At 61.1% G+C, this 27,744-nt stretch overlaps 8 protein-coding genes across 8 annotated transcripts; 6 read left to right on the forward strand and 2 right to left on the reverse strand.

The window, feature by feature from the left end:
- Nucleotides 1-481: 481 nt before the first annotated feature.
- Nucleotides 482-4,437, forward strand: A1Q1_02389 (uncharacterized protein; the record flags this gene model as incomplete). The annotated part of the gene is made up of 2 exons (XM_014325334.1): nt 482-2,508; nt 2,700-4,437. The coding sequence occupies 2 exons, from the start codon at nt 482-484 to the stop codon at nt 4,435-4,437; spliced, it is 3,765 nt and encodes a 1,254-aa protein (XP_014180809.1).
- Nucleotides 4,438-4,654: 217 nt separating this feature from the next.
- Nucleotides 4,655-5,602, forward strand: A1Q1_02390 (Arylamine N-acetyltransferase; the record flags this gene model as incomplete). The annotated part of the gene is made up of 1 exon (XM_014325335.1): nt 4,655-5,602. The coding sequence occupies one exon, from the start codon at nt 4,655-4,657 to the stop codon at nt 5,600-5,602; it is 948 nt and encodes a 315-aa protein (XP_014180810.1).
- A 1,362-nt stretch (nt 5,603-6,964) lies between these two features.
- Nucleotides 6,965-7,372, forward strand: A1Q1_02391 (uncharacterized protein; the record flags this gene model as incomplete). The annotated part of the gene is made up of 1 exon (XM_014325336.1): nt 6,965-7,372. One exon carries the CDS (start codon nt 6,965-6,967, stop codon nt 7,370-7,372), a length of 408 nt encoding a protein of 135 aa, XP_014180811.1.
- A 5,005-nt stretch (nt 7,373-12,377) lies between these two features.
- On the forward strand, nt 12,378-18,790 carry A1Q1_02392 (uncharacterized protein; the record flags this gene model as incomplete). Its single annotated transcript, XM_014325337.1, has 4 exons — nt 12,378-13,857; nt 13,914-17,276; nt 17,581-18,222; nt 18,273-18,790. The coding sequence occupies 4 exons, from the start codon at nt 12,378-12,380 to the stop codon at nt 18,788-18,790; spliced, it is 6,003 nt and encodes a 2,000-aa protein (XP_014180812.1).
- A 2,008-nt stretch (nt 18,791-20,798) lies between these two features.
- A1Q1_02393 (uncharacterized protein) lies at nt 20,799-21,964 on the forward strand (the record flags this gene model as incomplete). Its single annotated transcript, XM_014325338.1, has 4 exons — nt 20,799-21,108; nt 21,159-21,359; nt 21,420-21,740; nt 21,795-21,964. 4 exons carry the CDS (start codon nt 20,799-20,801, stop codon nt 21,962-21,964), a joined length of 1,002 nt encoding a protein of 333 aa, XP_014180813.1.
- A 1,505-nt stretch (nt 21,965-23,469) lies between these two features.
- A1Q1_02394 (uncharacterized protein) lies at nt 23,470-24,306 on the reverse strand (the record flags this gene model as incomplete). Its single annotated transcript, XM_014325339.1, has 1 exon — nt 23,470-24,306. The coding sequence occupies one exon, from the start codon at nt 24,304-24,306 to the stop codon at nt 23,470-23,472; it is 837 nt and encodes a 278-aa protein (XP_014180814.1).
- Nucleotides 24,307-24,768: 462 nt separating this feature from the next.
- Nucleotides 24,769-25,392, reverse strand: A1Q1_02395 (uncharacterized protein; the record flags this gene model as incomplete). Its single annotated transcript, XM_014325340.1, has 2 exons — nt 24,769-24,963; nt 25,015-25,392. 2 exons carry the CDS (start codon nt 25,390-25,392, stop codon nt 24,769-24,771), a joined length of 573 nt encoding a protein of 190 aa, XP_014180815.1.
- Nucleotides 25,393-26,180: 788 nt separating this feature from the next.
- Nucleotides 26,181-26,462, forward strand: A1Q1_02396 (uncharacterized protein; the record flags this gene model as incomplete). Its single annotated transcript, XM_014325341.1, has 1 exon — nt 26,181-26,462. The coding sequence occupies one exon, from the start codon at nt 26,181-26,183 to the stop codon at nt 26,460-26,462; it is 282 nt and encodes a 93-aa protein (XP_014180816.1).
- Nucleotides 26,463-27,744: the final 1,282 nt, after the last annotated feature.

A 27,744-nucleotide genomic window follows, 5' to 3' on the forward strand; every position in this document is an offset into this window, starting at 1 on the left:
CCACTACCCAGCTTGCATCGCCGACAGCCCCGCTTCGGCTGCATCAGCAAGCCTCGACCCCCGCAACCAACTCCACCCCCCCTGTGTCAACCACTTCGAGTCGGCATCAGCGACCTTCGTCTTCACAGGGCCGGCCCTCGACTCCCGTTGCCGCTCGACTTCCCCTCTCGGCGTGCGTCTGCCTCGACTGATCGATCCCGTGCAACATCCCCGGACGTCCCGAGGGTGCACACGGTGAAGCTAGGTAAGTCTTGGCCAAGCTGCGCGAACACACTGTCGCCACCCCTCCGACCACGTCGATTGCGACCTCCATCAGTATTGCACTACAAACCCGATTCGTGCAGTTGCGTCGGTTGGATCCGTCGACTGTGCTCCCATTGTCGCTCGCGTTAGCTGCGCCCGCAGCGCGTGTGCACTGTTGTCGCGCCCCCCTTCCCCTTCACCGTCGCACTGCTGACGCAAGCCGCAGTCTCCACCTCGCATGTCCTCCCAGCCGGCCGCGAACGCAGCTACGACCGGCATCTCCAAGTCGGCGGCCAAGAAGCGGGCCAAGAAGGCTGCAAAGGCCCTCGCTGCTAGCAGAGAGGGTTCCGCTGCTGCTGGCGCTGCTGCCAGCGACGACTTTGCCTCTGCTCCATCGTCTGCACTCGACGCCAAGCTGGCCTTCTCTGCCGCCGCAGGACCATATCCCGACGCCGCCAGCTTCAACTACTACGACGACGCTGCCGACGCTCACCTCCACCCCGCCACTGCAGGCTTAGTCTCCTCTGGTCCCCGACAGGATCAGTTCAGCTTTGCCTCGTACGCCTTCGGCGACCGCAACCTTGTTCCCCAGGCGAACGGCAGCCCCTTTGGTGGCTTGTCACAGTCCATCAACATCACGCACGAAGACCTTCTCGAGACCGCGAACGAGCTCTGGAAAAGAATGGGCGAGACTGCCTACGGCGAGGACGACCCATACTGGTCGTCGTTGCCGCCCCATGTGCGCCAGTTCATCCGCGAGGCGATCCCTTTCAATGGGCTCAGCAACACGTCGAATGATCCGCAGGCGACTCAAAAGGACCTCTACGCCATGGCTCAACGCATAGTGCATGCTGCGAGCCAAGGTATGGGGCTCCAGGGCGTCGGTTCCAACTTATTATCACAGGTGAACGGACGCGCCTCTCATCTTCAGCCGAGTATCGCGGAGGACCTCGGGTTCCACCGACACCCTGATGCCGCCGCCGGTCAGGAAGACGACTTTGAAGACGAGGAGGAGTTTGAGGAGGAGCACGACTTCCATGTTCAACCCAACGGCGACACTGCGCCTAAAAAGAAGAACAAAAAGAAGAAGAAAAAGAACACCTCGAGTGCGAACCACAGCGACCCTCCCCCGGCTGCGCTGCCACCCCCGGCCGTGCGACAACCGCCGCGACAACCTGTGCCCCCACAACCTCCTGTGCAACAACCTTCTCTCAACCCCCCACCCCCTCCAGTCACACCGGTACCGACTCAACCCCCTCCGAGTTCTCGCGCAGCCGGCAAGCAACCCATGACCCACGCTCCTGCACCGACAGCCAACCCGGTTCCACGGTCTGTGCGTGCCGCTGGCAAGGCTCCTGTCTCTGCATCGGCGCACACGCACCACCACGCCCATGCCCCGTCAAGCAAGTCGGTCGGCAAAGGCAAGGCTGCCGCAAGCCAGGCGCCAACGAAAGTGTGGCAAACGGCATCGGCAGAGGAGCGCGAGCACATTACGGAGTTCTGGCTTGGTCTCAGTGATGCTGAGCGGCGCGATCTGCTGCAGATCGAGAAGGACGCCGTGCTGCGCCGCATGAAGGAGCAGCAACGTCATTCATGCAGTTGCGCAGTCTGCGGAAGGAAGAAGGTCAACATCGAGAAGGAGCTCGACCAGCTGTACGAGCAGTACTACGAGGAATTGGAGCGGTACACAGCCCTCCAGCGCAACTCTACAAGGCACCCCGATTGTCCGCCTCCACCGGGCGCCGGGCCGTTCCCTGGCAGCGTCGAACTCGACCCGAGCGGCCAGCTTCTCAAGTTCGATCACCTCGCGCCTAATCCCGCACATCAGCATAATCTCGATAGCAGCGACGAGTATGACGACGAGGACTACGACGACGAGGACGAAGATCTGGACGATGACGACATTGCAAGCGACGATGTCGAAGTTGACTTCCCACTGCGCAAGGGAGGATCCAAGCCGCTCGGCCCGAAGGGCGATACGGGTGACGACTTCTTTGGATTCGGATCTTCACTTGCGACCATCAAGGGAATTATCACGGTTGCCGACGATCTACTGAAGAACGACGGCATGAAGTTCCTGGAGATGATGGAGCAACTCGCCGTCAAGCGCGTCGCCCGCGAGGAGCTCAACATTCGCGAGCTGCAGAACCTGGACATTAACGATGTTCAGGAGGAGACCGACGAGGACGATGACGATGATGACATCTCCGAGTCGCAGCGCGTGAATGAGGGGCGCCGGATGTTCGCCATCTTTGCCGCCCGCATGTTCGAGCAGCGCGTCCTTCAAGCCTATCGCGAGCGCGTCGCCAAGCAGCGCGAGGAGCAGCTGCTCCGCGAGCTCGAGATGGAGGAGGAGGGCAAGCGTGCCAAGGAGGAGAAGAAGGCTAAGGAAGCCCAGAAGAAGAAGGACAAGAAGCGGTAAGCTGTCGTGACGAACACTTATAGCTAACGTTCAGCGCCCAGAAGCAGCGACAGGACGAGGAGCGCGCAGCCCGTGAGGCCGCTCTCGCCGAGGAGCAGCGTTTGGCGAAACTCAAGGCTCAGGAAGATGCTCGCGAGCGTCAACGCAAGCAAGAGGAGGAACGCCAGCGCCGCGAGGCCGTCAAGCGTGCAGCCCAGGAAGAGGCTGCTCGCAAGGAGGCTGAACGCAAGAAGCGCCAGGAAGAGCAACGCGCCCGCGAGGAAGAGGCCGCTCGCAAGACACGCGAACGCGAAGAGAAGGCCCGTAAGGAGCGCGAAGCTCGCGAGCGCGAGGCGAAGGAGAAGGAACGCCGTGAAAAGGAGGAGAAGGAGCGCATCGCCAAAGAGCGCGCCGAGAAGGAGCGTGCCGCCAAGGAGGCCCGCGAGAGGGCCGAGAAGGAGAGGCAAGCCAAGCTTGAGGAGGAGCGACAGGAGAAGCAGCGTCGTGAGGAGGCCGCCCGTCGCGAGCGTGACGCCGCTGAGCAGAAGAAGATTCTTGCTGCCCAGCAGGCTGCTCGCGAGAAGGCCGCTGCCGATAAGGCGGCGGCCGAGAAGAGCGCGAAGGCCGCCCGCGAGAAGACTGCTGCTGCGTCTGTTCGTCCTCCTCAGGCTGGCAAGGCCAGCACGACTCCTGCGACACCTGCTGGACGCAACGGACCCACTCCTCCTGGCCTCCTCTCCTCGCCGCCGACTCCCGGTGCCGGCCGTGGACCTCCCGTCCGCAGCGCCCCTCCCAAGACCCCTCAAGGCTTTTACTCGGCGCCTGGCAGCCAGCCGGTCCCCATGGCAAGCTACGGCTCCCGCCCTCCTGCGCCCTACCCGACCTACGGACGACCGTCGTACCCCTCGCAGTCGCCTGTGTTCCCTGGCCCACAGGGCAACGGTGGCATGATTCACGGCGGGCCTCTGAATGCTTCGCCCTCGACGTCTCGCTTTGGTGAGAGCTTTGACCAGTTTGATGCTGGCCGCCCCGTCGGATTCCCCGCCTCCAAGCCATCTTCCCGCAGCCTGTCCACCGAGGATCCCTTCCGCGCTCCTGGTGCGCCGGCGCCTCCTCCCATCGGCCAGCGCTTGTCTTCGCAGCCTTCGCTGTTCGGCGACGATCACGAGTTCTTCGGACCTGCCGACCCCATCGGACCCCCTGGACCCATCGGCAGCCGCGTGCCCTCGGGCTCTTTCGACCCTCCCGGCATCTCGATTCCAGGAAGCTCCGCCGCCCCCGGCGCTCCTGCTGGACCTCCCACTGGTGGTCCTAGCCCCGTCGGCACCGGTCGTGCGCCCTCGCCGCCTCCGCCCGGACAGGTTCTGGGCTCGGCCGCGCTCGGCGACGACGACGAGATTGTCCAGCCCGCGCGCCGCAGCAACTCGTCGGGCTGGAAGATGTCGGCACCCGGCGCCGGCCGGTGGTCGACTGCGCCACCGAACATCTGGCAGAACAACTCGTGGGGCGGCGGCCCCGCACTCAGCCCCGTTGTGCCCGGCGTTCCGCCCGTCGGTGGCGTCGGCAGCCTCGGCGGCATGGGTAACCGCTTCCCGAGCCCGTCTGCACCGAGCGTGCCGGGCTTGCCTGGCGGTGGACTCAGCCCAATCGGGGCACCGCCCGGAGGCAGTGCGCTGTCTCCAGGGCCGCAGCAGCAGCAGCAGGCGCCTGACTTCCCTCCCGGCCTAGACAGGCGCTTCCAGGGCTTCCCGCAGGGCAGCTACGGCGTGTTCGGCCCTCCTGGAGGACACTAGGCTCCCCCTCCATTGATGCATGTGATGAGCAGTGTTTCTACCATTGTTGCATAGTTGTCATTTCGATTACTGATCTGATGCTTGAATCGATGATTGTCGCGTGGTGATATGGGTGATAATTAATAGGTGCCTGACAAGATCTCGGCTCCCCCGCGTGATCTCCGGCCCGCTCGTAACCGATGCCCGGCCCACCGTCAGTCACCTCGAGACCATCGTCATGACTCATCGGCCAAGAAACTCTGGCTCTGCATCCTCCCAACCCCTCATCCACACCTCTTCTAGCAGCACCGCCATGTCCCTGGGCGACCGCTACCTGAACCTGCTCGGCCTCGAGCGCCCCGCAAAGCTCGACCTGGCCGCGCTCACAACAATCCTGCACGCGCACCTGCGCGCCTTCCCGTTCGAGAACGTGACGCCCTTCAGCGGCATCCCAGTGAGCGTGGACACGGAGGAGATCTACGCCAAGTTCGCCTCCGGCCGGGGCGGCTACTGCATGGAGCACCACCAGCTGTGCCAGCCTGCGCTGGCCGATATAGGCTTCGCGGCGGAGCGTCAGATGGCGCGCGTGTACGTGGGCACGAACGAAAGGGCGCTCGCGCAGACACATCAAGTCACCCTCGTCACCTTCCCGGACGACAGCACGTACATCTTCGACCCGGGATTCGGGGCCACGACGCCCAAGACGCCCCTGTGCATCAGCTCGGGCCCCGAGCCGCAGAAAAACGAGTGGCAGACCCTCCGCGTCGTACCCGCAACACACGACGTGGTGGAGAAAATCGGCGCAGCCAAAGTCGGCGAGGACGTTCATCTCATTGTTGAGAGCGAGTTCGAAGGCAACTGGATGCCGCAGTACGGCCTCACGCGCCCCGGGGCTGTGCACGCGGACATTGAGGCGTTCAACTGGTGGGTGTGCACGTATCCGAAGAGCAACTTTGTCACAAACCTCATGTGCGCAACGTGGAATGGCGACGACGACAGGGTTACGGTCGGAGGAAGGGTGGTCAAGAAACGCAGCCCCGGAAGGCCGGACCAGGTCGCTGTCATGGACTCGGAGGAGGATGCGAGGAAGTGGCTCGTAGAGGAGATGGGACTGAGGCTTAGCGAGGAGGAACTCAGGAGGTGTTGGGAGAAACTGAGCACGCTGCCGAGGCCGGAGATCAAGTAGAGCCATGTATTAAGGGGTGATCTGTCTCTACAATGACTGACATGAGCTACTGATGACTTCTATGGGGGATGAGAGCGATGAGCGATGAAGATCGGCTGGCTCAGAGCGTCCACCTTTAGCCTGTGATATGGACGGATATGGCACTATCTCTTTCTGGCCGACAGCGGTCTCTGACCGTTCGCTGTGCTTTCACTGTTTGCCCGCCCCCGGGACCCAGACACTTATGGGTGACTTGATCCGATGCTTGGGCCTTATGAGGGCCAGGAGAGGCATCGGTGTGATGGCGGCCGAGGTCTGCCGAGGGCAAGGTGACAGGAAGAAGAGTCCGCTAACCGCTGGGCAGCCCGTCACTGAGTCCATTTGCAAGTTAGTTTGCAGACGCGGGGTGAATATGGACACGGCTGCTTTCAGGCATTGCACTGGTGCACAGTGACAACTGCATGGAATGGAAGTCTCCATGCCCGCGAGCGACTGTATCCCGGCAAAGCTTCACACGTCCCCACTCAAATCTGACGCTGTGCGACTTGTGAGCTTGACGGGAGGTGACTTATGCAGTTGAGGGGCTCAGCCAATGGCTTTTGTACGCAAGAGGCATGCAGGAGTCGCGCCACTGTGCAGGGAGATGACAGCGGTGCAGCCCTCTTATCTGTGCAGACTGAGTGGGAAGTGCAGGCAAATGTTCCGGTAGATGTTATCTAACGCCGAGCGCTGACTTTGAATGCCGAGAACGACAGCATGCACCGATGTAAACAAAGGCGCACCGCAGCCCTAGGAGCATTCATACAGACACCCTCAGTGACGCGTGAAGCTTGAAGCGACTCTGCACCGAAGAAGTTGCGCAGACATTCCAGAGCGTGACGCGTTAGCGGTGCCACCATTATCATGTGGCGTTCGTGGAGCCATTCGACCGAACACTGGGACCTCTTCATGAGGCGCTGGCGTTAGTAACGCGTGTGAATGGGAAAAGATCTACTTGTCGTGGACAGCTGACTTGCTGTATTGCTGATGGGAGCGCACAGCTGTGGTGAGCCTCAATGAAACGTTACAGGTACATTGCACAGTTTGTGTCAGAAGCTCATCAACGCGGGCGTCCATGATCGCCACGCCAGTACGCCAAGTCGGTCCCACTTCTCCACAACATACACACAAGGCGCAGTCTGCACTCACTCCTCACTCCTCGCCCCTGCTTCTGCACTCTCGCCCCCGCTGCTCCCAGTCCAGCGCACTGCACTGCGCAGCACAAGGCATGCAACTTTGATCATTCCCAGGCATCTGTGTCTGTATTGTCACGTCTCCCACCCCGCCTCCTTTCCCAAGCCACCCTCTCACCTCCGTCAACAGAACCCACCAAGATCGACCACCATGCCTCCCACGCGCTCACGACCTGCACGCGCCGCATCAAAGGCTGCGAAGCCCTACGCTTCCATCTCCAGCCGCGAGCCGAGCGAGGGCGGAAGCGAGGTTAGCGAAGAGAAGCCCGACCTCGACCTCGACTTTGACGAACTGGACGACGAGGACGTCAAGCCTGACCTTGACCTGGACGAGAAGCCCAAGCGCAAGACCACCAAGGGAAAGGGCAAGGGCAAGACTAAGGCTGCCGCGTCCACAGCGACGGCTGCGACTGGCGCCAAGTGGTCGGGTGACGAGGACTGGGCCCTGTTCCAGGCCATCTTCCCCCGTGCCGCTAAGATTGACTGGAACGCTGTCTCCGCCGGCGTCGGGAGGGATGCCAAGGTGAGTATAGTGTTGTCTGCCGGCCTCCTGCTGTGAGTGTGTTGTGAGGTCAGCGTTTCGGTAGATGCGGCCGCGTGGTCGCTGGATGCCTAAGGGACCTGGCACTCCTTCCCTCGTCCTCCGGCCGCTCGGTAGACCGTCGAGTGGTCAGTTGCGGACATTCGTTCTCCGGCCAAGCCGCGTGGCTCATGCACCACCCTTTCGACTGAGACCTGTTCATGAGGAGATGTTCCAGAAACGCCATCGAAACTCGTGGCGCGTTCCACAGATCGACGGCCCGAATGTGGCCCTTGCTGTTCGTGAACTGCTGCGTGTTGTCGCTCTTCCCCCCCCCCCGGTTATGTGCCAAAATTGCAGGCAATGAAGAAGAACCCCGTTTCCGTTTGAGGAGTCGAGCTGCTCCAGCCGACCTTGTCGCGAGGCAGGTGGATCAGAGTCGATCTGCAGCGGGCGGCGCTCGGTCCGCCTGAGACGGCCAGGCGAAGCTCGAAGTAGCAAGCCAGCACGCGATGTTGCCGAAAGACCCCCGGATGCAGTGGAGGGCCGAAGCAAAGATGGTGCACGACGCCGCAGTCTTCGGCCCTTCATATTGCAGACGGTTTCCACGAGGCGTGTGCTGCGGCTCGCTGGAACTCAACGCGTGGGGGGAGCGGCTCCTGCGCACGCGCAGCGCACTCGTTTCCCCTCGCTCACCCTCATTTGCGCTGCTTATCACTGGTCGTAAGCTGTCTGGAACACGGCGTCGCACTCTCGCCCCCTCAGGCCAGCACGCGGGGTGCACGGGGTGTCTAGCGGGGTGCGGGGGTGCCGCTGCGTGCAGAGCATGCTGAGACTGTTTCCACATGCTCGGGTTGCGATTAGCTGCGTCTACTAGCCCGCTTTTGCGCGGGTGCCAGTCAGCGACATTGCGGATGCAGGGGAAGCGCCGCCGCATTGGTCGAGCAGTGCGGTCTTGCGCGGACGGTGTGACAGTGGAACATGGGACACATGGGACGCTGGTGGGAGCGGGTGAGCGGCACGAGCGATCGTCGGAGGCCGATTTGGTGTCGGTGCTGTTCTTGCTCGCTTCAGCAAGGCTAGCAAGGCGCATCCAAAGTTTTCTGGCCGTTCTGAACCTAATCGCTGTCTGTTCCATCAGAAGCGACCGCCTTGCCTCACGCAGGTTCCAGGCTGCCTCCTTGCTAGTTCACGCTTGGTGTAAGTTGGGCCTGCCGAGCGCAAGAGCACGCAGAGCAAGGAGTTTCTGGACGTTTCGAGGAAAACAAATTAGGACGAGAACAGGTGGAATGAGCGTTTCATGCGTCAGGAGCGCAAGGGCTCCTTACGGCGTGTTACGACATGGTCACCTGCATCTGCAGCCGCTGCTGTCCCGCTCGACAATACGCAGATCCCGAGCCCTTACACCCAGGGAGCCTTTTCGGAAGCCGTGAGCGCAACAGATGGAGGATCGGGCCCGCAGCGTCCGAGCCAGTTTCGCGGTCTAGCGCGTCGGGGGGTGCCGTTAGTGCTCACGCCAACTGCCGAGAGCTGGCGTGGAGCATCTGGTAAACTGTCTGCTAGCGCAGGACCAACACATCATCAGTGCCCGTCTGTTCGTCGAGCCCGAGCCGGCGTTGAGCCGACGTTTTGCATCCACAATCGCTTGCACCCGTCGGGTGTGGGTGTCCCCGCACCAGGCTCACATTCCCGAGAGCTGACGGTACCTGGGGCCAGAAGACCCGGGGAAGGCTTTACAGCAGAGGCGTCCAGATTGTCTGAGCAAGGTTTGGATCCAGGATGCTATCTACGACCCTGACCTGGGGCCAGCGCTGGAAGGCTGCAGTCGCTGGCGAGGCGCAGCCGACGACGCCCGGCAACCAGGCCCGGCGCTATGCTTGTTTGGTCCTGCGAGCCGGGCCTGCCCAGACGACGAGCGCTGACCAGCAGCCCAGCTGCACAGCATATGGGCTGGCGTACTCTTGTTCCCCAGCTGTCTCCAGTTCCTCGGGTGCCAATCTGGATGGAAGCTAGAAATCCAGCGCGACGCTGCGGTGAAGAGCACGGCGCAGCACCCGCTGATGATGTGTGAGGTCCAGAGGTCGAGGAACCAGCGAGGGACGAGGAACGGTCGGACGGCATGCAGAGCTTGGAGGCTGGCAGACAAAGACGAGCTGGACGACGCACCGTGCTGCGTGTTGCTGACGAGCAGGCATGCCAGAACCGCTTCTACGTGCTCGAGAAGAAGAGGAAGCTCGAGGCCGCCGTCAAGTCCATCTCCAAGACGACTTAGTCTGGCACGTCGGGTACGCGGTACGCAGTTGGGACTGTGGTGATGGAGCGAATGCCCAGGTGCATGATTCGTGAGATTCAGGCGACACAGGTGAGCAAGATGATACAAGGCGCGCCTCGCATTCGCATGCACGCGCGCACTCGCGCACCTCTTATCGTGCTGACGCAACCTTGTTCTGAGACTGGATCCACTGACTCTCAGACGTTCGGGTCTGGCGGACAGGCGGACAGACTGCGGGGGGTTTAACGGGGGACCAGCGGGCTGTCATTCGAAACGGCGGATACGCCTTATCACGACCTCAATCTCTCGTCGTTATTCCTTTACGCGCAGTGCTGTCTCAGATTCGTGTACCCCAGTCTCTTCTCGACGAATCGCTACGCTGTGTTCTCGTTTCTACGCCTGCATTCGGCCTGTTCAGACTTCAGGCTTTCCGTGTTCTCCGTTCAATGCCGTTTGACTTTCGTTTCTGCTGCCTATTCACATGAATGAATCGTAAAACAAGGTTCCTCGGCCCAGCATCGCGGGTCTTCCGGATGGAACATCTGCGGCGATCGCGGCGTAGCGCAACTCAGCCTCCGGCTTCCGCTCAACGAAGCTCGGGATACTCCGCCGCATGCGTACGCCGACGAGCTCAGACATGTCGCATCCACACGTCAGACAATGAACAGTAAGCTCGCACCGAGAACAATAACAAACCATGCTCTGTTTACAGCAGCCGTCTGTGCGTTTGAGGGTCTGTCGCGCCAGGACGCGGCGCCGCACCCGTCCCACAGACCCCCCTTCAGGTGCGCACAACCGATCCAGGTTTCTCCAGGTTTCGGCGAGGCAAACTGGGTTGCTCCCCGCAAACCTTGGTTTCCTGGCGCAACGCAGGGCTCAGGCGAATCTCATTCAGTGATCAGTCAGTCACCTGAGGCAAACCTGCAATCTTAGCCGCCATGAAGCCTCGTGAGGCGCCCTCCAAATTGCATTCTGGTATGAAGATCGAGCAAGCCGAAGCGCCGGCTCAGCCTCCGGCATGTACCAGCCTGCGCCAAACCGGCGTAGAGCATTCAGAAGCTTCGGTGGTTTGTTTATTGCGGCTGGCAGGCGCTCGGCGCATTGGCGCTGGACCTCTTCTGCAAGCTTCTGTGTGGTGGCGCTCGGCGCGCGGCGTCGAGCCCTGTACAGTGATGACGAGGCATACCCCGAGAATGGTGAGCCAGATGTGGGCAAACATCTGGAGACGTTGGAGCCAAGTGCGGAAAAGCAAAGACAAGCGCGCTGCGCGCCTCGCATAGCGCGTATAGTACGCTCCGCGCGAGCCGCAGTGATCGCCCACATACCACAGCGTGCGGCATAACGCTGCGTCTAAGATGAATTGATCGCTGACCACTTGACCTCGACGCGACGAGCCTGATTTTGCGGGCGCTCGGGGTTGAATGGTGCCCGAACGCCAATACCCAAATACGCCCACATTCAGCTCCTTCATGCCGAGGGTCGACTGAAATGAAGTTATGGAAGGTGCTACATTTGGAGCGCTCGCAGTCAGAGCCTTGTGCGCGCTAGACAGATGTATCCGTGGAGCTTGGCGAGGGTAGTGAGAGAGGTCGCGCGTTTCATCTGAGCTGGCGTAGCCTCTGTCGCTGTCGCACTCGGCGGGTTACCGCACAGTCACGCTATCTACTTCCCACCCACCTTGGCTGAGGCGAGACAGGGCTCCACCACTGCACCATGCACAGTGTGGCCAGAATGCATGCCTGGGAGCTGAAATGCGTTCGCCAGGGGCCGCTGTCACCGGACCACAGGGGTCAGTGCAGCCATGGCAAGCAGCCATGCAGACAGCTCGCAAGCAAGGGACGCGGGGGACGCAGATGCTTAAGGGGCTAAGGCTAAAAGACGTAAACATGCTGGCGTGCCTTCAGGAAAGACAGGGCTCGTCCAGGATCGCGCAGGATCATGCCCAGGATGCTATCCTTAGCACCACAGGATTACCTAGGATCGAAGAGGATTCGAGTCCAGTGACAGACTGGAGCACGACCCGAGTCCCCGACGTCGCTCCCAGGTACCCCAGACTGATCGTTCGGTAGACTTCTGACAGCTCGAACAGTGACCTGCGGACCTGACCTCGTCCTGGCTTGTCGCTCCTGGCGTCAAGCCTCGGCTGAGCGGAGAGTCTGCAGGCGCTGCAGCCTTACAGTTTGCGTGCGAGGCAGCATGCCATCATGGATATAGGAACGGTGCGTAACAACTGCTTCTTGTTGACCGTCCGTCCCTCTTTCGACCACTTGACATCCTTGCTCGGCCCCGTTCTTGATTTTCTTTCGTTTGGATTTTAACTTAACTCATAAACGTCCCCCTGTCCGGCTGCCCGGTCCCCCCTCTTTCACCTGCCCATTCCTGGCCGACCCCTTAGTTCGACTGTCGACCCGGCCCTCGTCACCACCACTGTCCGCTTGCACACACGATCGCCCACAACGACCACTCGACCAGAAGTGACTGATTGACAGACGCGCCCAAAACGCAGCCTGAACTCTACAGCCGATAGACTTCGCCCCGTCGGCAAGTCTGGCTTGCTCTAGGTTCTCCAGGTACTGCGATTTCTCGACTCACCACTCGCTACCGGTTGCTTCAAGTCTCTTACACACCCGTAGGCCCGTATCCGTCACCTGGTGCACCCGGCGCACCCCGCTCACCCCGCTCACCCCGCTCACCTCACCCCGCCGTTCTCCTTATTACAAACTTCGGTGCCTCGACAGGTCCTCCCGGTTGGAGACTCACCACGACCTCACCATGACGACCATGGTGCAGCCTTCGCCTGCGGGCTTTGGGTCCTCTCACGGCCACGTCCCGACACATTCTCACTCGCAATATCCTCAGCAACAGCAACTTCAAAACTCTCAGCTGTCTCAACCAGCGAAGCACCCGCGACCACCGCTTCCCCAGCCTCCCCAGCCTCCCCAGCACGCCCAGTCGCCCTCGCAGCCTCCACACCCGTACGGTTCTCAGCACGGCACGCAGCAGTTCGTTCCGTACACGACTCCGCAGACGTCTGCCTCGAACCTTGCGACGATCACCGAGTCGGCCCCACCGTCAGCAGGAACTACGCCGCGGACAGCAGCACAAGCCTCTTTCCCGGACCTGACGCCTGCGCCGTCCCACGCGCCATCAGCAGCAGCTTCGACCGAAGAGCTTGCGGCGCTCGAGTTCGCGCACGAGACGGGCACGCCCGCTACGGGCCTGTACTCCCAGAACGGGCTGTGGTCCGACGACTCGGACGAGGAGGAGCAGAGGATGAGCTGGCGCCAGCGCCTTAGCAACAGTACGGCGGGGGACCGGCGGAGCGTCAAGTCCTCCAAGAGCAATGGGGGCCACTCGCACCGCGGCTCCCGCTCAAAGATGGACAGCATCATTTCCCCATTGAGTGTCGAGAGCCCCTGGCCGTGGTCGCGGAAGAGCGTCGCCGAGCGCCGCGAGAGCCCTCCCGCTAACGAGCAGCAGGAGGTGCTCGCCGGCGACAACCCGGTGCGCGGTGGCAGTGGAAACCGGCATAGTGGGCGTATGTCGCCCTCGACGAGCATCAGCTCATGTCCCCAGCCTCACCCTGGAAAGCACCAGCACACGGCCTCGATGCACAGCATCTCGTCTCAGCACTCGACCGTTAGCGCGGCAAGCGTGGCGAGCAACGACCTCAGCCTCAAGCAGCGGATCAGCATGGGCCGTCTTCGCCGCAAGTCGACGAGTAAGGGCGGCTTCAATGACTTCCCCGACGTCGTTCCGGCCGTTCCCCAGATCCCGGCCGCTCTCGAGAGCACGCTCTCTATCCGCTCGCAGAAGACCAACTCCCGTGGATCGCTCCCCGGCACTGCGGGCGATGGGAAGAAGGACCTCAAGGCGAGCGCGAGCACGAAGGCGGACCACGTCAACGTGAGCGTGATTCCGACGAGCAGCAGTAGCTCGAGTCTGAAGGCGCTCGCCGCTGAGGCGCGAGTACACGCTGCGTCGCCAAGTGCGCATAGCCCGCGTCCGTCAGCGTCGTCTATCACGACTCCTCGACAGCAACCACAGCCCCTTCCGTCTCCTAGCCCGACACCGACACGGACCATGCCTCAACCAGTGCCGATGCCGACGCCAACGCCGACTCAGGCGGTCCCTGTGCCCCGCGCGCCGCCTCAAGCACAGGCTCCCGCCTCGAACCGACTCAGCATCACCACCCAGCCCAAGAAGGAGGAGAAGGACCGCCCCAAGTCGTTCATCAAGCGCAACGTGGAGCGTCTGTGGCGGAGCAAGTCGGCCCATGGGCTGCACGAGAACTATGACGGACTTGAGCTCTCGTCTCCACCGCCAGTTCCCGAGCTGCCGTCCAAGTGCGCAAGCCACCCACGAGTACCAGCCAGCAGGCCGCTGGTGGTCGCGCGACCCCCGCCAATCCTGCCGCTACACTTGGCCGTATCTCGAGCCCGGTCGCGAACCCTATCGCTGCCAGCGCCATCTTCCCCATGGCGCCTGGAACTACTGGCGCGGCGCCCATGTCGCCTGTCGCTACGGGACATTCGACAAACTCGGCCCAGACCGGAAACTTTGCGACGATCTCTGGCCTCCCCTCTTCGGGCCCAGCTGGAGACGAGCTCGCGGCGCACCTCGCAGCCCTGGACGCCAAGTATCCCTCTTTCTCGGCCAGCACTCTGGGCGGGGCGGCGGGCAAGTCTACGCGCTCCTTCAACCTCATCGACCCCGACGAGGCGCTCGAGACCGACCCGTTCGCTTCTGCTTTCGAACCGCCCCGCCGCCCCCTCAGCCGCGTCATGAGCCGCACGTCGACCCGAACCTCTGCACGGGACAGTACGCGTGACTCGATGCTGACGTTGGACGAGGACGTGCCCCGCCCCTGGACGCCTGGACTGAACTCGCCCTCCATGAGGTCCCTCATGCCACGACTGTACAAGAGCAAGAGCTTTGCGAGCAGCTCGCGTCCCAGCTCCATGGCCATGTTCTTCTCCAAGGACAAGGACAGGGACAGCAAGCAGCCGCCCACCCCCGACCTGCCGACGCACACGATCGTGAACAGCCCCGTGCCCACTGTGCCCTCCGCGGCTTCCGATGTTCCCTCGCCTAGGCCGACGCCGAGCCGATCACCGCTGCATATCACAGACACGGAAGTGGAGGAGAAGGCGAACGCGGCCGAGGAGACTCCAGTGTTCTACGACAGCTTTGACGTGCCGCCCAGCGAGGACGAGGAGCCCAGGTCCCGTTGTGGCAGCGTCACACGAGGTGAGATTGCAAAGGTGTCACGGGCGTTCCCGGCGCCGCCTACGACGTTTGTAGACGAGCTTGAGCGACTCGAGCCTGCGTCCCAGCAACAGCATCTGCCAGCGACGGCTGTGCAGGGGTCGGAACAAGAGGCTCAAGCAATTGAGCAGTCGCGGATAGTGGGCCCTCCGCGCGGCAGCAGTAGTGGCAGCGTTTCAGGTGTGACGGGCGGTGTGATCGACGGAGGTGTGGGTGGATCTCCGCGCCAAGACCATGTGCCCTTCCCTGGACCCAGCCTGAACCGCGACCGCGACGTGATCCACCACCACCACATCTCATCCGATCGCCATTCAAACAACTCGTCAGACGAAGACATCGACAACGACCTCGCCCCCCGCCACTCGGCCTCCGTCTCTGGCTCCTCCCTCGAGCTCCGCACCCCGCACCCCAACACCCACCCGGACTCGTTCGCCGCTCACCCCATCCTCAAGGATCGCGACCACCCCGACTCACGCGACCACCACCAGGACGACATTCCTCCCCGCCCAGAGTCGGCAAACTCGTTCCAGCAGCTCTACGACCAGCTCGACATCAACCCCAACACCCTCCAGCCCATCCATCCCCTCGGTCCTGCCGCAGACGACGCCTCCTTCTGCGACCCCTTCGGCCTCTCCCACCCCGGCTCCGCCTTCTCGTACAAGGCCCCCCAGGTCGCATCCACCTCGCAGCAGAGCCCTGGGAGAGCAGTTCCAGCCGTTCCCTTCCCTGAGGTCGAAAACTCACCGCGCCTGCATTCCTCGGAGGATTACGCTTTCCCCATCGACATCCCCTCTCAGCCCAGCTCGTGCACAGCGTGCGACCCCGACCTCGCCACCACTCCCAACAAGCTGAAGAGGATGGCCGTCGACTACTCACTCCAGCGCAAAGGCTTCAACCCCCACGCCGCCGCTGAGCCCGAGCCCAGTCACGGATTAGGTGTTCAACTTCCTCAGCGATCGAGCAGCCGGCGCGAGCCGCACCGCCACACATCCGAGGGAAGGCACGAGCACCGCGAAGCTTATCAGCGCTTGGGCTCCGGCATGCCCTCTCCCGGAGCTGGGGCTTCGCGATCGCGTCGCGAGTCGAACGAGCCCCGCCAGCGTGTGCGTTCTGGCCCGGAACAGTGGATCGACGACATGGACACGTCCTCGTCCGAGAACGAGCAGGACGAGACGCCGTTATCGCAGCTGCATCCCGCGGCCGCGCAGCAGCAACAGGAGAGGCGGGCTCGGTCTCTCGCTCGCCGCGAGGCCCGCCGCGCCGAGCGTGAGCGCCAGCTTCGCTCCCACAAGCAGAACCAGCACTCGGACGGCACTCTTCGTCCCGCGGCGCACTGGAACGGCGAGGGTGGCGTGCCCGCTGATGTTCTTGCTGGAAGGCTGGAGAATGTCGCCATCTCGAGCGCGAACGGCGGCCTTGCGGCTCCTCTCCGCTCGCAGCGCAGCCTGCGCCGGCCCCACCGCTCGTCGGACCAATCGCCTTCCCCCGCCCTCTCTCGTGCCACAACGATGAGCTCTCGTCCTAGCAGGCCGAGCAGCGCACGTCCGCTTCCGAACCCCTCTGACCACGGAAACCACGCCAGTTCGAGCCACAGCCAGGCGCCGTCTCAAGGACAATCGCGCCCGGCGTCGGGCACCTCGGCGGCTCAGCACCGTTCCCGTCAGCGATCGCACAGTATCGGCGCGCGCCACCCTCCGCCGTCCGGTGATGTCCCGCCTCTTCCCCGGGGACGAGCCCAGCCCGTCCGCTGCATCGTTGTCGCCGACGAGATCCGCCAAATCAGCATCGACGTGTACCACGACACGATTGCGCGCGAAATCCTGTCTCAGCTGAAGGGCAAGCTCCCGGCTCCGACCGCGAACGCTGCCTGGGTCGTGTGCGAGGTGTTCACGGAGCGCGGGCTTGAGCGCCAGGTCCGCGATTACGAGAACATCGCCTCGCTCGTCAAGGGCTGGGACGCTTCTGCGGCCAACTGCCTCGCTATTCGCGAGTCTGCGCTCACTCTCGCGCGGCAAGTGCCCGAGTCGGCGCCCTTCGTGGGCGGGTGGTGCCAGCTCGAAGTCAAGCCCGGCAAGTGGAGCAAGCGCTGGCTGGAGACGCGGGGCGGACAAGTCTTCCTCAGCAGGAACGACAAGGGCAAGGACGAGGTGCAGCTGAACACGCTGTTCAGCGACGTCTACCGTCCCCAGCAATCTTACGGCGCGCCGCAGCCGTTCGTGTTCGCGATCAAGCGTCTCGAACCTTCCGCCTCCTTTGAACGCCCCGACGAGTTCCTCTTCACGATCGCCTCAGACGAGAGCACGGGCTACAAGCTCCACACGGCGGTGTACAGCAGTCGCTCGTTCACCATTGGAACGGGCAACCCAGCCGCGATGGCGCCCAAGACGAAGAACCTTGGACGAAGTAAGAGCATGGCCCAGCGACGGCCGGAACAGACCTTGCTCGATGTGCACAACACCCCGAGCGCTTTCACGGGCAAGGGGTTGCTCAAACATGGACACTAAAGTGTAATATTACTGTATGATGTTATGATGTGATGATATAATGCGTACCGAGTGAGACCAGAGCGAAACGAGCGATGATTCGCCACCAAGAGAGTGTCAGGTGACGACCACGGAGTCGAGGGTAACGACGACGGCTGCAAAGTTAGTGCGCTAGCCACCACCGCGGCTCTCGGTCGCGGTCGACTCATATCTTTTGCTTCTAGCCCTCTCTCCTTATTTTGCTCTTCTCGCCACTCCTCTTGCGGCCGGTCCGCATAACGTACTCCTCCTCCTCTCGTCAAAACCCCAAGACTTTACCGCCTTGTTCAGCACGGCGGCAATGTCCCTCTCCAGCCTCAGTACCAGCAAGCGCAAATACGGCAACCAGTGGGACATGAGGTCGCCACCGGCCAAGCGCCGCACTGTGTCGCCACCCTCATCTGAGCGCTCCTCTGCCTCCGCCGCGTCGATGATCAACACGCTCTCGCCGCCTCTCATCGGTCCGCGCCTTCCTCCAGGCTGGGCACCAACCTCCAGAGCCCCATCACCAAGCTCGCCACCGCCGCCACGCAGAGCGCCGTCACCACCGTCGCCACCCACCAACCCGCGCGACCTGCACGCCACCAACAACTTCGGGGAGGGTGTCTACTTCCAGCAACCTAGGCAGCATGCGTGGGACAGCGACGGCGAGCCAGCAGACCCAGGGATGGGGTGGACGCGCCAACGCCTGTCCTGGTGGAACCCGCAGTGGGTCTGGGACCGGGCTGCGATCAACAGGCCCGACGGGCGATACTGCGAGACCTGTGTCGGTGACTATGCCGCTACGGACTATAGCCGACCGAGAATGGCGAGGCCGGGTATGGCGAGTACAGCCGGGGTTGGGGGGCGGAAGGGAGGGCGAGCTGGGCTCAACAAGTATACGGGCAGCCCAGGCCTCAGCCCGCGCCCAAGCCCAAGAACCAGACCAAGCCCGAGCCGTTCAAGCCACACGATACCTGGATCGACCCAGAATACAGGGATGATCCGGAACAGCAGCTGCCCTGGCGCGATGGATACTACGGAACACGGCAGTGGCGCGCCAGCAAGGAGTATGCCCACGAGGAGAGGTGGACAGACAGCGATCCGGAGGAGGCTGGGGGACAGTGGCCGTCCAAGCGGCCCACCTTCGTTGGTAGGAGGGGGGCCGCGGCCCGGGAACTCTTCGACGAGTTGCTGGAACTGAGGCGGCTAAAGACGATGCGGGAGGAGAAGGCCAAGCTGCGTACTGAGTTGGAGGAGATGCAGCGAGACCTGAGTTTCTTGGCGGCCAAGGCTGAGCATGTGCGCAAGAGGGCGGAGGAGATGGAAAGAGAGTGTGCCCGTATCGAGGGACGGTACCTCATCGATGCGGCAGAGAGGCCTGGCCATGGGGGCGGGAGAGGAAGTGGGCCGTAGATAAATAGGTGAAAACTGTCAGAATTATCATGCATGCCTCTATCTTTTTGTCTGGATCGCCCAGGAGCTTGCCATGTCACCACAGATGAGCAGCAAGCATATGCATTCACAAGCATCCGGAATCAGAACATCCAGGACGCCTTGACCATCGAGTCAGCTGCGCTGCCATCAACCGCAGCCACAGCGATGGTGGTTCCTGGTGGCACCAACGGCGCCAGCGGTCGCGTACTGTAAATCAATGTGCGCCTGACTTTCTGTTTTCTCCTTTTTCAACAGCCTGCGCCACCTCGTGCAGTGACCAAAACTGTCATCTCTCTCTCCTCCCCCCGCTTTCCTCTCACCGTCTCACCGTCTCACCGTCTCAGCGACTCTTCAAAATGAAGTACTCCTTCTCCTTCACCTACAACCCAGCTGGCAACGGTGCAACTGCGGTACAGCCAGTCGGGGGCCAACCCAGGGCATGGAACTGGCCACCCGGCCACCCCCGTCACCCAGAGTGTGCCCCAAGCACCACCCAGTGGTGGCTTCCTCTGCATGCAGGTGTATGTCCACCGCATGTTTGTCCGGGATGGACAGCTGTGAGACAGTTATCGAGGCGCAGAATATGAGTTGGTGAGCTGAATAAAGCGGGGGTGTCCGCTATCGGCAGCGAGGTACCCTGTGGCGAACGGAGGGGGACGCGGGCAACCAAACATCGACTTGCTCGATTCTGACCTAGTCTTTAGCAATGTCCTGATGCATTGTAAATCTATGATGAACACGATAACACTCTAAAATCTACGGCTCCGTCTGATCAAACATGCTCCTGTAGTCCGTGCGGTATGGCCGAACCTGCGACAGGGCGGTCTGGTCCCACATGCTCCTGTAGTCGACGCGACGTCGCCTACTCGGCTGCGGCGAGCTGGGGACAGAGTCTCGGTTGTTGTAGTTGGCGTCGTGTCGAGGGGAAGAAGACGTGTTCTCGACGGGAGCTTGGCTGAGGGGGAAGGAGGGGACCGGTGGCAGCAGCAGTGTGTCGATTTGACGGCACTCGTCCAGCATTCGGTCCGCCTCCTGCTTCATGCGGTCATAAGATGCGATCATGCGGTCGTAGGACGCGCTCATCTGCGCGTACTCCAGTTCGGCCTCTTTCATTCGCACTTCCAGTTCCGCCTGCCTCCTTGAGCCTTCGCGCACCGATCGGTTCAGCTCCTCTCCCTCCGCGATAAGGCGTTGAACGAATTGCCACTGGGGGCTGTTTTCGTCATAGGGAACGTGGCCGGGGTACGCGGGCGAGGCGCGGTGCCTGGCGCTGCGTCTGGAGGAAGAAAAGCGAGATGACGAAGCTGTGGAAGAAGAGGTTGATGAGGTCGAGCGCGAGCGGTAGTGGCTGGACTTGCTGGACGGAGGTGCGCGGCACAAGCGACGCTTGGTGGGTGGCGAATAGGGTGTGACTGCAGGGTTCACCGCCTTGCTTGCGCTTCACGCCCGAGGTCATGCGCCGGCGCGAGATCGTCATCTGCGTGTTTCTGACCGAGATCACCAGGGTGTGTATGCCAAGGAATGAGGGAAGGCGAGAGGCGACAGTGCCGCTCAGAAGAACTAGAGTGGCGCGAGGGACAAACGAGTGGCGGAAATGGACGGCGAGGTTGAGAGCTTTGAGCCAGAAATGAGTAGTTCGTGGGGTGGTCGGAATAGAGTGAGAAAGGGAGCAGGACAGTTGAAAGCGAGAGAAGAGGTGGGAGAGAGAGATGTAATGTTTGGGTGGGATCCTCCGCAGTGGACTAGTGTGACACACTAAGCACGACGGTCCGACGGAAGCATCACAGTACCAAGTGCCGACCGACACTACATGGCGCATGGCGCGCTTTATGTCTGTTGTTGATGCACAATGCACGACTAAAGCTCACACTCTCGGTTCCTTGTGTCTGTACGCCCGCCGTGCCCCGACCTGCCGCCACTCAGCATCAAGCTTACCCGAGCCCTGCGAATTCGCTCTGGCAACCCTCCCCACGCCCGTACAATCAGCATGCGCGATTCTTTCCGCGCCATTCTCGCCGAGAACAAGCGTCTGCTCCGAGACATCTCTGTGCTCGGAGAGCAGCTCAGAACCGCGCACGCTAACGTGGGGCAGCTGCAGGAGGCGAATGCGAGCCTGAAGCGGGAGTGCGCTCGCCTAGCGATTGAGCGTGACGATGCACGTCGCAGATGGAGGGAGACAGCGGTTACGCAAGCCCAAACGCACGCCAAGTACTACGTACTAGGCACCCGGCAGGCAAGTCTCCACCGTCTTCTTGACGACGTCCTGCCCATCGCCGCCCAAAAGGCGATGGAGACGGGTATGATGAAGCTGCGGCAGAGCGGGCTTCAGTCCGCATCTTTGGACTAGCGGCCAAAGGAGATCACGAACGCAGATGTAAGTTTGAAAATTGCCACGTCATCTGGGTACTGGGCGCTAACAGCGTTGAGCAGAAGCTTGAAAGGTTCAAGGATCTCATGCGCGACATGGGGCCAAGGCGGCCGTTGTCACGACGAGCTCAAGACGCACTTCAAGATGCGGCGGCGCAGCGCAACGCGCACGCGCACCCAGGTCTGTCGCATGTGATCCGCACCCTTGCCGATTGCTGCTTAGTGACTGACGCTCCCGCAGCGAGGGCAGCGCTGGAGTTCCTCCTGTCGTGCTTGCGCCGGGGAACTGGGATGAACGAGCTCTGCGACGTTGTCGAGGGTCTCCTCGACAATGCGGACGATCTTGCGACCAGCACAGCCAGTCTCGATGTGCTAATAGATTGTCTACCCGCCCGCGTAGCGTCTTGTATTCCTATTTCAGCCGAAGATGCCGAGTCTGCGAATGGAACTGCGCATCGAGTGACGGACCTGGGATGGATCCCTCCGTCGCTGCGAAGTTTGGATGGGGAGAGGTTGCTCAGGCTCGTTGACACTGCGCCTGACGCCGACCTGACCTCCGCAGGTGAGTATCCTTACCCTCAGTCTCCGCGTATATTTCAATTGACAGAACTCCCAGCGAGTGCAGACAGAGACCAGTGTGCTCCTTCCACTGATCAACTGGGTGATATTCCCATGGTCACCATGCCTGACTTTGAGCCACAGCGGCCGGGTAGGCGCGCAAAGTCGAGCGACCGGTGGGACCGGCATCCTGATGGGACGTGGGCGAGGTTAACGTTACGGTCGTGACGGTCGTGACCGTCGAGAACGACGTGAGCAACGTGGGCGGCGTGAGCGGCATGCGCGGCGTGGGCGACATGCGCGGCGTGGGCGACATGCGCGGCGTGAGCGACATGGGCATCGACTGTATCGTGGGCACCAAGCGTCTCATCGCCGTCGAGAACCAGCGACCCATGCGCTGAGTGGTAACCTGACATTGCCGAGGAGAGATATCCAACCAGGACATTAGAATGTAGGATGCTTGATAGTACATTGTAGAAGGCGCGATGCCCCGGACGCTGTAATTGATCTTGTCAGAACGTAAGCGATATGACGATATCACAGCACCGAGCAACAACGGCTCACCATTTCACTTCACACAGACCGAAGTCAGAAGAACTGCAACCCCCGCCGGCTTCTTCACCAGCACTGTGATTTTCGAACGATCCTACGTCCCCCTACGTCCCCCTACGTCCCCCTACGTCCCGCCGTCGACCACCCACAGGCATTGGTGGCCGCTACTGCCTCCACTGACATGCTGAATAGTCTTACTAATGTTAGAGCCCCTGATGGAGTGCTGAATCAGAACCGTGGCAAGGAGCAGTGAGAACAATCGCCGAAGAGGAATAGGGACTGTGGGACTGAGGTAATTGCTTTCAGCAGCGAGGTGCCACACTCATGAACGCAGTTCTCCCCTTGCCTCCTTGCCCCCTCGCCTCCCCTGCCTCCCCCTGGTCCTGTTACGGGGAGGATGTAGCATCTGAGGCATTACCACGTAGGGCGCACTCACTTTCCCAAGTGGAATAACCTTAAGAAAACGCCTGTTTTCCCGCCATTTTCTGATTGTTTTCCCGAATCCAGAACAGCTAACAATTTGAGAATCACAGGCCATTGGAATCAAACTCATTGCGCACACTAAAAATCAATGCTACTATGCATGCGCGTGTGCAGCAGTGCAGAAAGAGCTTCAGCAAAAAACAGAACTTAGGGGACTTGGGTAGGAATCGAACATCGAGTTCCAGCATTAGTGTCGAAAAGTCCCCTACTGCAGTATTCACAGACTGTTCTGCTGTCTGATTGGCCAACTTGGGAGCAGGGCCACTATGTTCCGCACCGGCGGAACGCAAAATCCGCCAGTAGACAAGTTCTGGTTACGGATCAAGGTCGCCCTCGGACTTTACGACACATACGCATCAGATCATCATTACTCCTCCCCACGCCTCACACCTGCTCTACGCTCCTTCGCAGTTCACAACTTGCGTCTCACCTTTGGCTTGAGCCCTATCATCGCCGAGAACAAGCGGCTCCGGAGAGATATTGCGGTGTCAGAAGAGCAGCTTAGATCTGCCGACTTCAACGTACGGAGGCTGCAGGGGGAGAAAGCAAGTCTACAGCGGCTCTCGCGATCTTCTAACAGCTGGGCGTAAGTTACCGCTCCAACTTCTGCAGCAGCTTGCACCTTTTGACCTTCTCATACCTTCAAGAGATCCGATCCAGATGCATTTGACCTTTCCTCCGTCTCCGTCATCGCCAGTTCAGTTACCCTCCTCTCTCTCCACCCCTTGGAAGAACTCACAAGCGTCCCCAACCTTCAGCCCCGGCTCTAGCTCCTCAGCCACCTCGCGGATGTACTTTGCTGCCCCAGCCTTTCCCACCAGTTTCTGAACACGCTCATGCACATGCTCAGTGCGGATCTTCATGACGGCTGTTTCGACACACATCCGCCTCGCGCCGGCGTGCATAAGCCTGCATTCGGACATTATTTCTCGTGCACTTGATAGGATCTGCTTGTTCCGCGCGGAGGACTCGGCCTGGGATTGCCAGAAGACACAGTTCGCACAGGGGGAGCCGTCAGGGGCTGCGGAGGGGCAGGTCGAAGGGGGGCCCGGGGATACGGGTGGCGAGGGTGAGGCCGAGTTGGGAGGATTTGGCGAGAGCAATGACGATGGCGAGTTTAGGAAGTCACGCACGATTAGAGTCGCCCTAGGGCAGAAGGATTGCGGTGCTGAGGGGCTTTTCTCGCTGGTGGGTGGTGACGTTGGAGAGGGCGCCGGCGCGCAGCCACCCATCAAGCCCGCAGACGCACATGTTGAGCTACGCTTCCGCTTCTGCAAGGGTCTCACCAGAAGCTCACCTGGTTCTGATTCCTGCACCTCTCGCTGGCGCTTGAATGGCTTAGGAGTATCGCTCTTCATTGGAAGAGAGGACTTTGAAAAGGAGGGCGGTAATCTGAGAGCGGGTTGAAATCGCCGCTGCTGAGACAAGCGGAGAGCGTGGCGATCCCGGACCATGAACACACGAGTGAAGGGTCCGTTCCAAAGGAGAGCAGATTGGTCAATGGTTAACACGTTAACAGCATAGTGAGTAAACATGAGTCAAGGACCCTTCGATGGCTGACTTCACTGCGAATGCTACCGTCATTAGCGCCACGCCGCTAGTAAGCCAAAGCCATCCAGTTGTTGATAACATTCTGACCCTTTCTCATTCACTTGCCTATTACAAGCACCCACCCGTCGCGTCCCCGGACTTATCTTGGCCACTAAAAACCGACTGAGCCGATTGCCGCGCTGACCCAGGCATTAGCTAATGTGCGCCACGAGAAGAACCAGCTCGAAGCAGCACACACCAAGCTCAGCCAAGCTCTCTCCTCCTTCACAAGCCAATACAAGCTCACTGAGATCGAAAGTCAGGAGCCGAATGAGCAGTCGGTTCCAAGGTGTTGTGGAGTGTACTTGACAATGCATCAGGAGTAACTACGGCGGAAACAACTAGATATCGTGTGCGGCGCCGGCGCGCACAGTTCGCTCAGTTCATCACAAATCCTCCGCAACCTCTCACACGTGCCTCCTCGCCTTAGCCTGCGCAGCCAGTTTCTGGAATCGCTCCTGAACACGCTTCGCCCGAGTGTGCAGGACTGCGTACTTACTGCGCAGATCCTCAGAGCGCTCCAGCAAGTCATCGTAACGCACCTGCAATTCTCTCATGCTGGCGATCGTTGCTGTGCCCCTTGCATACGAGTCGAGCTGAGACTGTGCGAAAGCGCAGTTATCGCATGCTTCGTGAATGATCAGGCTGCCTACAGGGAAGGCGTGCGGGCGTGAGTCGTCGTGTGATCTGGGCTGCGCAGGTCGCGGTAGCGGCTGGGAGTGGGACACAGCCTGTGACGGGGTCGTAGTGTCGAAGATTTCGCTTGCCAGCAAGTCTGCATGGGGACAGGTGTTGATCATCGACGCTGAGGGAGATGCCGCAGAGGATGTCGGTGGCAACCTTGACGTATCACTGGGAGGGTACGGGGAATCCTCATCACTGCGAGAGGCCTCGGTCGAGGGACTGGCCCGTGGCGCAGCTGGCGCAGTCACTGATGTGCGCCCGCTTCCAGGCGAGAACTCCAGGTGCCTGCGCTGCACGGGCCCCGGTACCTCGTTGGGGTTTGACGTGAGGACGGCGTTGCTTATCATCTGCAAAGAGGAGTCTGGATGATAGGTGCTGTTGAAGTACGATGCCGATGATCTGATCGACCAGGAGGGGCGAAAGACGAGAAACGATGAGAGCGAGTGGCAAAGCGCACAACTATATATACTATACAGAGCAGCTCAGGCAGCGCAGCAGCTTGGGCACTAGAGACGCTAGCTCAGAGTTGATTCATAGCTGCAGCTATTGGCTGGTATGTCATGCTCGGGTCACGCATACTGCGCCGACTGCCGGTCCAAACACCTGCCGCTCAACACGAACAAGCCATCTTAACAAGTCACAACCCAACTCTCACCTTTGAAGTCCCAGATGGCCGACAAGATGGACGACCACAGCAAGAACGCTTCTAACCGTGTCCGCGAGATGGAGCAGGCCTTCAAGACCGAGCAGGCTCTCCGTATCACGGCGGAGGAAGAGCTAAGAAACCTCTGACTGTCGCATGAGCGACAAGAAGAGAAGATCAGGGATCCGACGGAGGGTTACGAAGGGGCGATAGATCTCATCCAGTCCATGGAGGATTTCCTCGAGGAAGTTGAGAGGGAGACGTGCGCCAGGACGGCAGGCACCACATACCACGGCCCGCTAATCCTTGTGGACGGTATGCGGCTGGGGAACGCCCGCCTGGCTCGCGCATCGGCTGTAGTAGATTAGAAGTCAACCAGCGATGCTCTCGCCCACACGCACCACGTACGTACTCTGACTCTCATGGCGCTGACGGAGGCAGCAGGCAGCCCAAGAGTTCTTCAAGGACGTCGAGCAGACCCCTACGCTCGGCATGTGCGAGCCTTCTCGCGAGCTTTGCCAAGCTGTGCGCCATGTTTCTGCCATCGCCCGTCCTCGCTTCTCCAAGGTCGTTCTCGGACTAGTGACGCTCTCCGCATGCTCGCCACCCGCCGATCCGATCTCGCCAGCGCGCGAAGTCCTCGCGTACCTTTTGTGCTCGTACGCTACCACGCTCAACGGGTCCCTCGTGTACAACCTTCTGGTTGACCTGGCCCCAAAGCATGGAGGGGGCGAACATCTGTTCTGGGACGAGGTCTACGCTGCGCTCGGCTAGGCCAACCGTACGCAGTATGGTACGAGTTCAACACCTTGAGAACGCTTTCTCATGCTCCATTCGCGCTACCTGCGCCCCTCGCTCGTCAATCCTTTACTTACTACACGATCATTTCCCTCTTGCGTCAACACCCTTGCTCTCCCCTGACCGCCCAGTCGTGAACCTAAATACTCTTACTGTACTGTATTCCCTTCACATTCAAATACAAATGCAGGCAGCGAATCTTTCGCCCGCTGCCAAGTTCACAACGGCATCATACTGTAGCCTCATGCACTCGTGTCCTGTAAAAGCCTTCCATGAGCCACCTCAGGTCACCTCAGGTCGCTCCATGCCCTCCATGCCCGCTGTATCTGCCGAGCCCCGTTCAGAGCAGCCGTCCAACTTTAGGTCCATGCCCCCCCTGGGTCAGCAGTCAGCAATGCCGGCACGGAACCATGATACTGTGAGCGGCCAACGAGCTCTTCAGAACGCCGCAGGCCGTGGTCCTGTCTTGTTATCCCAGCCAAGTACAGCGTACACCTACCCGACGGACTGCTCGACTTGGGTGCGCCTCGACGACGACATGCCATCCTGCACCGCACCATGCGCACCAGCACGGCTCCGAGCCATCCGGCAACGCGGGCAGTGGGCATCGAGACGAGGGCTGTCACGAGGTCTGAGAGCTCAGGCCCGAGGCCAAGTCTCTCTGAACCCTTCGCCGAGGACGTTACACAAAGCACAGCATAGCATCAGAATGGTTGAACACTATATAATCGGGGACACTTGGAAAACACTAATATTAGATCGCCGTCAGAAACTGATACAACACAGACTCCAATCGTCTCGCTCACCTCCTAGCCACGCGAGGCCCTCAACGCTCAACATTCGCTCAACACGCCCAGCGGTCGCCCAGCGGTTGCCCAGCGTTCGCTCACCTCGCTATCGCTCGGCTCGCTCCGCTCGCCTAGACCACCGCCTCCCTCTCCCTCCCCTTCATCTCTGCCACATCCTCGTCTGTTCCGAAACCCTCAGATCAGCCATGGGCTCGACTGGCGCAGCGTCAGCCGCAGCGGCCGCGACACCGCTGACGGGTGCGGCCTCTCCCCCACCAATGGGCACGCCCGCGCCCGCCCCCTGCTGCGGTGCACCCTGCGGCGGGACACCCAGCGGCCCACTGCCCAATGGCACCTGTTGCGCGGGCACGGTCGCCCTCGCGCCCCCCGCCCCGGGGAGGCCCGGGTTCTCCTCGGCCAGCACAAAGGTCGGCCTGTCGCCCTCCTCCTCATCGCAGCAGCTTGCACCT

The sequence above is a fragment of the Trichosporon asahii genome (assembly GCF_000293215.1).
Source record: "Trichosporon asahii var. asahii CBS 2479 unplaced genomic scaffold scaffold00050, whole genome shotgun sequence".
Classification (NCBI taxonomy): domain Eukaryota; kingdom Fungi; phylum Basidiomycota; class Tremellomycetes; order Trichosporonales; family Trichosporonaceae; genus Trichosporon; species Trichosporon asahii.